The sequence below is a fragment of the Neltuma alba genome, unplaced genomic scaffold (genome assembly GCF_004799145.2).
Source record: "Neltuma alba isolate B1F8T4 unplaced genomic scaffold, ASM479914v2 tig00012650_pilon, whole genome shotgun sequence".
Classification (NCBI taxonomy): domain Eukaryota; kingdom Viridiplantae; phylum Streptophyta; class Magnoliopsida; order Fabales; family Fabaceae; genus Neltuma; species Neltuma alba.
The window spans coordinates 179,745-190,696 of NW_021637085.1; the positions used below are offsets into that span (position 1 = coordinate 179,745).

The 10,952-nt window shown below is 32.2% G+C and overlaps 1 protein-coding gene across 1 annotated transcript; it reads left to right on the forward strand.

Annotated features, from left to right (window-relative positions):
* Positions 1 to 6,863: 6,863 nt before the first annotated feature.
* On the forward strand, positions 6,864 to 10,687 carry LOC114729626 (actin-related protein 2). Its single transcript, XM_028916660.1, has 12 exons — positions 6,864 to 7,019; positions 7,453 to 7,563; positions 7,949 to 8,083; positions 8,168 to 8,239; positions 8,344 to 8,422; positions 8,635 to 8,684; positions 9,138 to 9,241; positions 9,343 to 9,411; positions 9,498 to 9,561; positions 9,915 to 9,983; positions 10,152 to 10,235; positions 10,595 to 10,687. Exons 1-12 carry the CDS (start codon positions 6,978 to 6,980, stop codon positions 10,655 to 10,657), a joined length of 942 nt encoding a protein of 313 aa, XP_028772493.1. The 5' UTR covers positions 6,864 to 6,977; the 3' UTR covers positions 10,658 to 10,687.
* The last annotated feature ends 265 nt before the right edge of the window (positions 10,688 to 10,952 follow it).

The window sequence follows — 10,952 nt, forward strand, 5'->3', positions numbered from 1 at the left end:
CAAGCAAGATTTCTTTTGGGTGTTTGGATTATTATGCTTTTTCAGTTGTTTGGATTTTTATTATAAATTTTTTTGCCCTCTTAATGTTTTCTGGGATTTTCTTTCTTCACAATATCTTCCAAAAAATCTCTACCATCCCACGGTATGGTGACAAGAAAACTGGGATTTGGTCAATACCGTGAGTGCAATTTTATTACCAAATATTCTCCACCTGTGCAACGGTTTTGGTAATGGACAAGGTGTTGTGAGTTATAGTTCCAAGAAGTGTGTTATGCTCTAGCAACTTATCCATCATTTCCTATATTTTGAATCTCTTAACGGTTGGTTTTAATAAGTCTTTGTTTTCATAATCAGTTTTTATCCACTATCTTTTATCAAGGAGTTTCATTAGAGGAAGAGACCGTGATAATTTCTGCATTCTTGCCTCAGAATATGGTGTGAATTCAGCCTTCCTTAATATTTGGTGCTTCAACATCATATGGTCATTACTCTTGGTGCATTTTGTTTCTAAAGCCTTCTCCATTCAAATCCATATCTCATGGCTGCATGTTAGTTAAAGTTGTTGATCTTTATGTTATCGAAAAATTTTGATGATCTTTAAATTGTTCTTAAATCTAAAATCTCATAATCTAATCACTATCGTGGTTGATGTATTAAAAACTGAATTTCGAATCACATCTCTGCTCTATCAATATATGTATTATGTTTGACTTTTGACTCCTACTATAGCGTAAATTAGGGATAGTATGCAGGGCCTTATCGATTGAATTAATCGCAGAGTAGAGATGGATGAAACAACTGACTGAATGTGTGTTCTTCCTTTTTGTTAGATAAGGTTACAACTACGAGATGTGATTTGGAATTAAAGGAAACAGAGAGATTAACGGATTTGAAGATCAGTGGAGAGAGAAACAATGATGAGAAAGTGTCTTGCTTTTTTAGCATGGAGTGGTTTGTTGACCAAATCTTCAAACGAGACATTTGAGAAGTTGAAAAAACTTGGAATTAGTGGGTCCAGCTTGCCCAAAGACATTCAATTGTAGTCATATTTGGTTCCTACGTCCATTCCAATGAGCAATTCTCAAGAACAATTAAGCTGAGTTGAAGTAATTTTCTGTACTTTTGATGAGTTGAAATAATGTGCAGTCAATTTTTCATTACCGAGTCTATGCTGTCAAAAATTCTCTAAGAAGTCAATAGCCTTAATCTCTGAGTTATTAATTAGTTGTTTTTGTTTTCTCAGTTGGTGATTTTATCTATCCATTTATAATGTTCTCAATAATCTTATTATTAGTCTCCTACTTGCGTCAAAAAGAAGATAGCCATTGATTCTCATATTGCTACAGTTGAAATATTTAAGTTCTTTCTCTTATATTCTATGTTAGTGGGCATCTATATATTTTGTTAAAGTGATTTATCGTCCTTTGTTTCAAGTTGGTTTGCTTAGGAACCAATCTTTCGTGTTTTGCTGATTGGATTTATCCTTGCATTATGTTCACATATTAATCAAATGTTAACTAATAAGCTTTAAGGTATATTGAATACGTGATACTTATAATTGATAATAAGGAAACTCTTTATTTAGGTGACATTGAAACAAGGCAATAGATTTGTCCACAGCTGTGATAGAAGTTTGATAAGTGCAGGTAAATAAATTGGAATGACAAGCAATTATTTGCATTAACTATTGCAAAATTTTCATTCATTCATCATTCTCCATAACTTCTACTCATAAAATTGAAGTTATGCATAATGTATGAACCAAGTTTGAGAAATGCAAGTCTCTAAATTGAAATGAGGCATTAATTCCTCAATTTTTCTGTTGTTATATATTGATTGCATAAAACTTGAGAATGGAAACCTAACTACCCACAGTATTGCTAGAGCAAAGTTTTGATATATATATATATAAGTAATATAGAGGACAAGTGAAGCTCTTGGGCAATGTCTACCATGCAATATGTGGAGTACATTTACATAGTTATGGTCATGTGTGTTATGGTTGGTAAATGTGCACCATTATTTTTTGATTCATGTGTTCCTTAAAGTTGGTTATTGACCTTTTTATTTTTAAGGAATTGCACTCTACCAACTTGGCAGCTTTACCATTGAATAAGGAACAAGGAAGCTGAACAATGAAGTGGCTTTTACAAAATGGTAAAAACTGTTATTGACTTGCAATCTTTTATGTTTTCGCACACCCATGATGCAATTCTGACTATGAAATGTTGCATGTTTTTTCTTGTTTAGCTTGCATGAGTTATGTTTCATAAAAAAAGGACTTATATGAATGTAACTTACATTCATTTGTTTTTTTCTTGGTTATGCACTGTTTGTGTATTGTTACTCTGTTAAATCTAAAACATAATATCATATCAAACCCATGTTTATATTTCCTAAGATATACTCGGTGAATAATGTTTACATTAATTGTGGTGTTTGAATGTTTTTTTTGTTCCTTTTTACCTCTCTAAATTTAAGTTTTAAATCCCTACTAAGTTGGCGAATAAATTTGAGCATTCCTAATAGGTTGGTGGCCGTACAATGAGCTTTTTCTCCATGAACGTTAGAGGGGGAAATTATTTGTCATTGTGCTAAGCTTTGTGGTCATTCCTCTTCATGTTTTTATGGATAGCTGTTGAGTTTCTTGATTATTTGATATATATTTCTAATATCATTTAGCTCCTTATTTCATGTTTCTACAGATTTGTAGCAGGACTAGAGATTTACATTTGGTATGTAGTTATATCAAGGATCATAAAATTTAACAAGAAGTCCAGAAAACGATTCTCAATCTTGAGTGAGATCTTGACCTGCCAACTCATTCCAACTCTGTCAAAGCTATGGTGTTCCATAAATTCAGAACTGTGATCATTATGTTTCAAATAATGTGGAGGCATTAGTAGGTTTAGGAACACAAACTGATATGTCATTTATCGGCCTAAGTATTAAGATAGTATTACATAACATTTTGCTAGAGTTGATTTAAATTTATTTAGAATTGCTTTAAATTTGTTTATGATCGTTGATTTTAGTGAAGTTAATGCATCCCATGCATCGCGCGGGGTAAATGCTAGTTTTGAACTAAAAAAAGATAGGGAAAATGACATACTAGCACATAATTAATGACCCAATTTCTATTTAATATTTTTTCCTAGACCGTACCCAACCTCTATTTAATATAGCTGGCCAAAAAAAAAACCTCTACTTAGGAGGTGTTTGGTTATTGCCAAAAACACTTCCTAAAAATACTTTTTCACAAATTGAGGTAAACTCATTCACATATTTACTTCATATATTGTAAAATCACTTTTAAAATTATAGTTTTGTTTCCATCCAAACACTCCCTCAATGTTGTGTTTTACTTCTAATAAAGATGTATTTGGGAAATATTACAATATTTTTACATTTTAATAAGCCAACTACTTTTATTAATCCATGTGCACGTCTAAATCTAAAATTATATTGTGAATTAAAGTGACAATGGAACCGGCTATGTATCAAAATACTATAAGACCTTGTTTGACTTTTATTTTGATTCTCAATATAAGATCTTAATTTACTTTGTCTCTATTATTTATGCATTTTGTTCCAAAATAGTCCTTCTAATAATCATAGTTCTAGTCAACACACTTAATTAGTAAGGATGTTTTAGAAAAGACAACATCTATTTATTACAAATAACTAATTTAATCTTTTTTTTAATTTAGTCAATAAGCTCTTATAATTATAACCGAAGATAGTATTAATTAAAGCCTTGAATACATGTCATTAATGGTTAGTAACTCATGCGGTGCGAACGGAAATATCAAATGATCGTACTGTTCGTTTTAGTTGAAAGTTAATGGGCTCAGAAAATTTGGCAAATAGAGAAAAAAATGTAGCAAATGAGTGAACCGTGATGGTGCACGGGGTGTTTGGTTTTTTCAGAATCCACTTTTAAAAAGTGCTTTCTACGCAAGCCAAAACAAAATTATTATCATATATTTACTTTATATTTACTTTATATGATATAAAATCATTTTTAAAATCGTAATTTAGTTTTTTTTCCCAAACACTCCCAAGTCATACGATGAAAGTAGAAGGTGACGAGTTGAGTCGAACATGTTGTTAGTAGGTCTCTCTCTTCTTGTTTTTTTCCCCTCCTGTTATCAGTATTTTATTGATATCAATGGGGTCTACATTCTGTTTTTCACTTTACAATCCTAAATGTAATACTACTATAAGAACTAGCTAATGATTTGATTTGAATCTAAATATAAAATCTTAATTTATTTTATTTTTCATATTTTAAAATTTATAATCAATTCTTTAAAATATCCCTATTAATTACTCATATTAAAAGGTTTTGTATCCAAGAATAGTCGTAATTAAAATGATACTTTAGGAAAATCAATTCATATTTGTCACAAATAATCATAGCATTAAAACCCGTAGGCTTAGCCTGAAAAACGATGAACCGGCCTAATAACCAGTTCAGTTGAGCATTGAAATTGGGAGTGAGTTGACCTAGTGTGACTTAGATCAATCCTAAATAGCCTAATAATAACCGAGCAACTTGATCAGTTTTGGTGGGTTAACTCGATTACCTCTTTTTTAAAAAATATTTTGGTAATTTTTGTTAAAAGCGGTTGATAATTAGGACTTAGTGGTTAAATGACTGTATGGAGGAATATTTTGTTATTATATATTTATTTTGATTTGATTTTTTTGAGATAATTATTTAGTGATTTTAGTAGTATGATATCATGAGTTTAATTTGTCAAAGAAATCGTAAAAAAGATTGGAAAAAAATTATAATCATATTATTATTTTATTAGCAACTCACTTAATGAAAATTTAAATTAATTTTCATTGTTTTTATTTCTTATCAATTTAACCATCGGGTTGACTCCGATCTAATCCATTAATCTTTGACTGGTTCAATGACTGATCTGGTTTTCAGTACCTTATAAATAATTAACTTAACTAATTTTTAACCTATTCAAATTAGTTAAGTTTTTTTATATTAAAAACGAAAGGCTGTAGATCATATATTTTTCTCTTCCGTCTCCATTCATGACACGTGGTTCAAAATTTTAAGGTGTTTTAATAGCCTCCTTTAATATTTTTTTCCCATCACTAATAAACGATCTTTGAAAAAAAAAAATCTCTATATGAACAAAGACACGAATGACTTTTTTTTTCCGTTCACGTTAAACAATAATTTTATTCTGATATTAAATATAAGATATTAATTTATTTTATCTCTCAAATTTATAATTTATTTTTAAAATATTTTTATTAATTATATATAATAAAATGATATTCATCAAGAACAGTTGATTAAAATTTAGATACCCAAATCTTATAAAAAAAATTTATTATAAAACAACATACATTTATTACAAATAAATACATTATTTTTTAATGCCTTAATATTAATTTTATATCTCTCACATTTAAATATGTAAGGAAAAATTGGTAAAAAATTACTCCTCCGGTCCTTAATATAGGACCCAATTGTTGAGTTAGTTTTGGTCCTAAATATAAGACCCATTTCTCATATTTATCAATTTTTTCTGAATTACCCCTATGGATATTTCCTCAACTATAATCAAATAGAAGAGAGAGATGGGGTATTAAGAAAGATGATTATGGTGTTTTAGGAAAAATGTGTCACTTTTCTTATAATTAACCAACTTACCTAACTTCCTTAATCTAATCAAATTAGTTAAATGGGTCTTATATTAAAGACCAGAGGAGTACCTTTTTAAAAATTTAACTGACCAAAAGGATATGGATTTGAGCACATGTGAGTATAATCTATAAGCGCAATATATCTTTTGCTAATTGCAATATATTTTTTTATTGTGTACAAATAACTTTTGTATTGATAATTGTTATATGTCATTAATGATATGTTACATATAATGAAAAATATATTGTATTTATAGATCACAGTTGTACTTACTCAAATTTAAATATTTTCAGTCTGATAAATTTTTAAATAAGAGTTTTTTTACCAATTTTTCCAACAAGTAATGTAAGGAATGAATCAAGTTATCCCGGCGTCCTCTTTGCCTCACTCAGGAATTCGGACACCCATATCCAAGGATTTCGCTTCCCCCCCCCCCTCCTTCCTTTTATTATCCTGGAACTTCAATTAAATTTATTATTTTCCCAGGAAGTTCGTTATTGTCTTTATTTCACAGTCTCGGATCACACACCTTGCACGCGCGCGCGTCGCCTTTCATTTTTTTTTTTTTAAATTTTGCATTTACTGGACAAACGTAACATAAATTTGATATGAGAAACAATTCCAACCTAAACAAATTTATTGGTGGAGGTGAGAGATTTTTTTTATATTTTTAAGCGAATTGCAGTAATGTCATCCCTTCAAATAGTGAAACCTCATTTTGGTCAATGCACCATTCTGACATTTCGTGATTATGGGATTGATTTGGGTTCTGACTAATTTAGAGCATTTTAATATTTTTTTTCATAGTAATAAATAATATTACCTTCAGAAATTAAAAAAAATAGTTAAATAAGTTATTTGTAATAAATATGTGTTATATTTTTTAAAATATATTTACTAATTAAATATATTAATTAAAATTATTATTACAAAGATTATTTAAAAAAATAAATATATATATGAAATAAAATAAATTAAAATCTTATATTTAAAACTAAAATAAAAATTAAATAATATAAATAATAATACCACTAAATTTAATGGCCCCCCACACGCAGGGACTCAAGGTTCTGAAAATGGGGCCAAAAAAATCCACAATGGCATGAAACCAAAAGCACCAACAGTGCTGAGACGACTTCGTTTTGCGCAGCTGGAGTCGAGATATGACGCTACACCAGACAGCACACCCGCCCTTGCGGCATTCGTACGGCATCTCCGGTTGAAAGCAAGCGACGGATGAAATCATTGCATGATCATATAGCAGTGGCGACGGTGGCAGCTGAAGAAGAAGCAGAAAATGGAGAATAGAAACGTCGTCGTCTGCGACAATGGCACCGGGGTACGTCTATCACGCTTTCATATTATGCGTTCGATTATGAATGGATCGCGTTGCTTGATCTGCCAAGAGCCATTCACTCTTTTCTGGATCAAAATTGGTTATTTGCTGCATAGCATCGAATGCGATTCACCATGTGTTCCTCTCGGTGAAATTTTTCTAGATCGTCGATATTTTATTCAGAATTGTCTTTTTTTTATCCGTGCCCCTTATCATCTTTCTGGACGTTGCCTATTTTGCTTAACCACTGGTGAGTGTCGGAATTTCACGGTCGTTTAACATTACTCTCTTCATGGCTTATCCTTTCCTATCGTGGCATTAAATTTCCATGCTTGAGATTGTTGCTGTTTAACTGCTGTGGGTGATTCTAACTTCTTTGTTGTCGTGTGTGAAGTCTTTCCTACCATTTTGATGTCGGATTTTCTTCTGAATGCAGTACGTTAAGTGTGGTTTTTCCGGGGAGAATTTCCCTACCTCTGTTTTTCCTTGTGTGGTAGGGAGGCCGATGCTTCGGTACGAAGAATCACTAACTGAACAAGAGCTAAAGGTATGGCACTTTTGAACCTACAAACGTTCTACGTATAAAGAAAGATGCCTTAAGACAAAATCGTTTTGCCGAGAAACTTAACTGATGGCGCGTTACTTGAATAATGATTGACTTGTCAAGTTGCTAGGGCCTAATGCTGCAAGTCATCTCAGGGAAACCTAGTCTGAGTGATGTTGTTGATTGGATAATTTTAAAATTGACGAGAGGCATATATTTTTCCAGAAGGAAGCGAGGCCCTTTGTTTTTGGGGCATTAAAGGAATCGACGCCATGTCGATCTATAAGAAGTGACTGTTATTATGATTTTAACCCTCTAAAGTTCCTTGCAGTAATATATTACTGACGTATATCATGTCTTCTGTTTGGGAATGCACTGTTTCATGTAGGATATTGTTGTTGGGGAAGCTTGTGCGGATTTGCGGCATCAGCTTGATATATCTTATCCTGTCAATAACGGAATTGTGCAAAACTGGGAGGATATGTGTCATGTCTGGGACCATGCGTTTTACAATGAATTAAAAGTAAATTTTTAACGCTTCTGATTTATCCGCTGATAAATGCTGTTCCTATGCTGTGATGTTTAACCTTTTTTTTTTTTGGGATAGATTAACCCACCAGACTGTAAGATTCTACTCACAGACCCTCCTCTTAATCCCTCAAAGAATCGTGAAAAAATGGTTCGTTAATCGGTTCTAACTCTTTCCTTCTCTAGAAGAAATTAATTTCTCTTAATATCTAAATATACCTGGAACATTACTGCTTATGTAACTTGACTTGGCAGGTTGAGACAATGTTTGAGAAGTACAATTTTGCTGGGGTATTCATCCAAATCCAAGCTGTTCTAACATTATATGCTCAAGGTGCTTATAGAGATGAGTTAAGGTTGAACCTTTGTTTTTCAGTATCTTTATTGTGGTTTGCACTCCAAAATTAGACTATTCACCGTGACATCAGATAGTATAATTTCCAAGGATTTGTAAACGCAATATATATTCCATGTACATTTCATTGGCATGTGCTCTCTTTGTAGCTTCTTTCACTTGCAATTTAACATTTTCTTTTCTTGTCCCAGGGCTTCTGACTGGGTTGGTTATTGATTCTGGTGATGGTGTCACACATGTGGTAATTAACTTAGTTTTATGCTGACCTTTATGATGGCTTTGTTCTATCTCCTTTCTATTAATCTGGACAAATCAGTTCCTTGAACAATGGCTTAGATATAGGTCTTTTTTTTTTTTTTTTTTTATCTGTATAATTCATATCACTTGTATATGATTAACTAAAACTGCTTTCAAACTTTATACACTTGCATACTTGCGCAACTTATAAAAAATGTGATTTCATCAGTTGGAGCAGTGGGTTATGAGGGATTGTTGTGCAAATCTTGCATCTCAAATCTAAGATGAGCTGAATAGGATAAGCGAATTGCCAAACTAATCAAAATACTTAGCATATTTTGTCAATATTATACATTAATCTTAAGAAAGTGTCATCCAGTATTTATTGTTTCTGCAACATGTACTGTGATTTGTATGCTTATTTGAAAAGATGTTAATTATGCAACTTTTAATCCAGGTTCCTGTTGTTGATGGCTATTCATTCCCACATCTTACAAAACGAATGAATGTAGCTGGCCGGCATATAACATCATATCTTGTTGACTTGCTTTCAAGGAGGGGGTGAAGGCTAATTCCCTTCATTTCAGTTCTGATATTATGGTAACTGGATTTTTACATCACACATTTCATGTCTAAATGGAACAAAATTTTATTTCCTCAAGGTATGCAATGAATAGGAATGCTGATTTTGAGGCTGTGAGGGAGATCAAGGAGAAGTTGTGCTACATAAGGTCAACATGTAATCTCATTAAACGCTTAAGTTTCAGGGGCTTTGTGTCGTCCTTTCTTGTCATGGCTATATCTGTTTTTTCTGCAGTTATGACTACAAGAGGGAATATCAGTTGGGACTTGAGACCACAATACTTGTTAAGAATTATACCGTAAGTTTAATTTCTAATTTATTGAAAAATTTTTAGGGCTATTTCTGTGTAAATGGCCAATAATCCGGTGGGCAGTTCTGCTTTATATTGCTTGCTTGAGGAGAGGCATTAGGAGTGGGGGGATCCACTTTGGCTTATCGTTTTAATATGTTCTTTTATGTGTATCTTCTCATGTATTATTCATTTTTGTTTGTGAATTCATTTACATTTTGTTTGTTTTAATGTATTTATTATGCTATATTGTGGCATATTTTTGTCCCACAGTTGAACATAGCATACATGCATGCATGAAGTATGTGTCATGAATTTATTGTTTTCTTCAACTGTGCTTATTGGTATCCACTCATAATCAGCTTCCAGATGGAAGGGTGATTAAAGTAGGCACTGAAAGGTTTCAGGCTCCTGAAGCTCTTTTCACTCCGGTAAGTTCTCTTTGTCTCTTTGTCCATTTGATTTAAAGCTTTCTATCGCTATTATGTAGATTCAATGTTGTAATGGTGATCATAGTCTGCCCCTCATGTGGGTTGAAGAGCCTTTTTGCAATGAAACTTGATAGTTTATGATTGCCTTGAGATTTACCATTCTTTCAGGAACTTATTGATGTTGAAGGAGATGGAATGGCTGATATGGTTTTCCGTTGCATTCAGGAAATGGATATTGACAACCGGATGATGGTACAATGTTATATTTGATTTCAGTCTTTGATATTTGTATCGTGTTGTTATGTTTGGATGTGAATACCTGTTCATAGATTGGAATTTATTTACTTAAAGAGTATAGTAGAAGAAATTGTGCTTAGCTTCACTTTCTATGCAAGACTTGTGAAGGTATCTGAGGTGTGCTACTTGCTATTTGATTTCACTAATGGTTATCTAAGTTATCATCCATTCCTTATTTTTGTTTTCTTGTATTGACATTCAGTGGCAAATCTTATTTGGAAAAAATATTTCAATGATTTCATTTGTTTTTCTTACTTTTAAGGACTTCAGATCATATTTTAAGGTTTTCTGGTGCCTTGTGATGGATTTTACAGCTATACCAGCATATAGTTCTGAGTGGAGGAAGCACAATGTATCCTGGATTACCAAGCCGGTAGTTTCTTTTTCCTTGACATTAGCTTAGATTGTTCTTAACTTTCTGTAGTTACCGGTACTCTGGGTTAGCATCTGATATGTTTACATAACGGGCACTGCATGATTCTTCCCTCATTTGTATTGGCTCTTTCTCCTTGTTGGTGTACTGATTAGGATTTTTTAGTAGTATATGTAAATGTTGATAGAATCCTGCATTTTTGGTTCCGTTTATCTAGCCAGTGGTGGCTTATTGATCATAGTTCAAAAATGTTATTCTAGTAACACTAACAGGTGATTCCATTTTTTATGTCAGTTAAT

What these genes read in the sequence shown, in the direction of transcription:
- LOC114729626 (XM_028916660.1), top strand. Translation starts at nt 6,978, where the DNA reads ATGGAGAATAGAAACGTCGTCGTCTGCGACAATGGCACCGGG. An exon ending in CGTTTTACAATGAATTAAAA is followed by an intron (nt 8,084 to 8,167) that starts GTAAATTTTTAA and finishes TTTTTGGGATAG; the next exon opens with ATTAACCCACCAGACTGTAA. An exon ending in CAAAGAATCGTGAAAAAATG is followed by an intron (nt 8,240 to 8,343) that starts GTTCGTTAATCG and finishes TTGACTTGGCAG; the next exon opens with GTTGAGACAATGTTTGAGAA.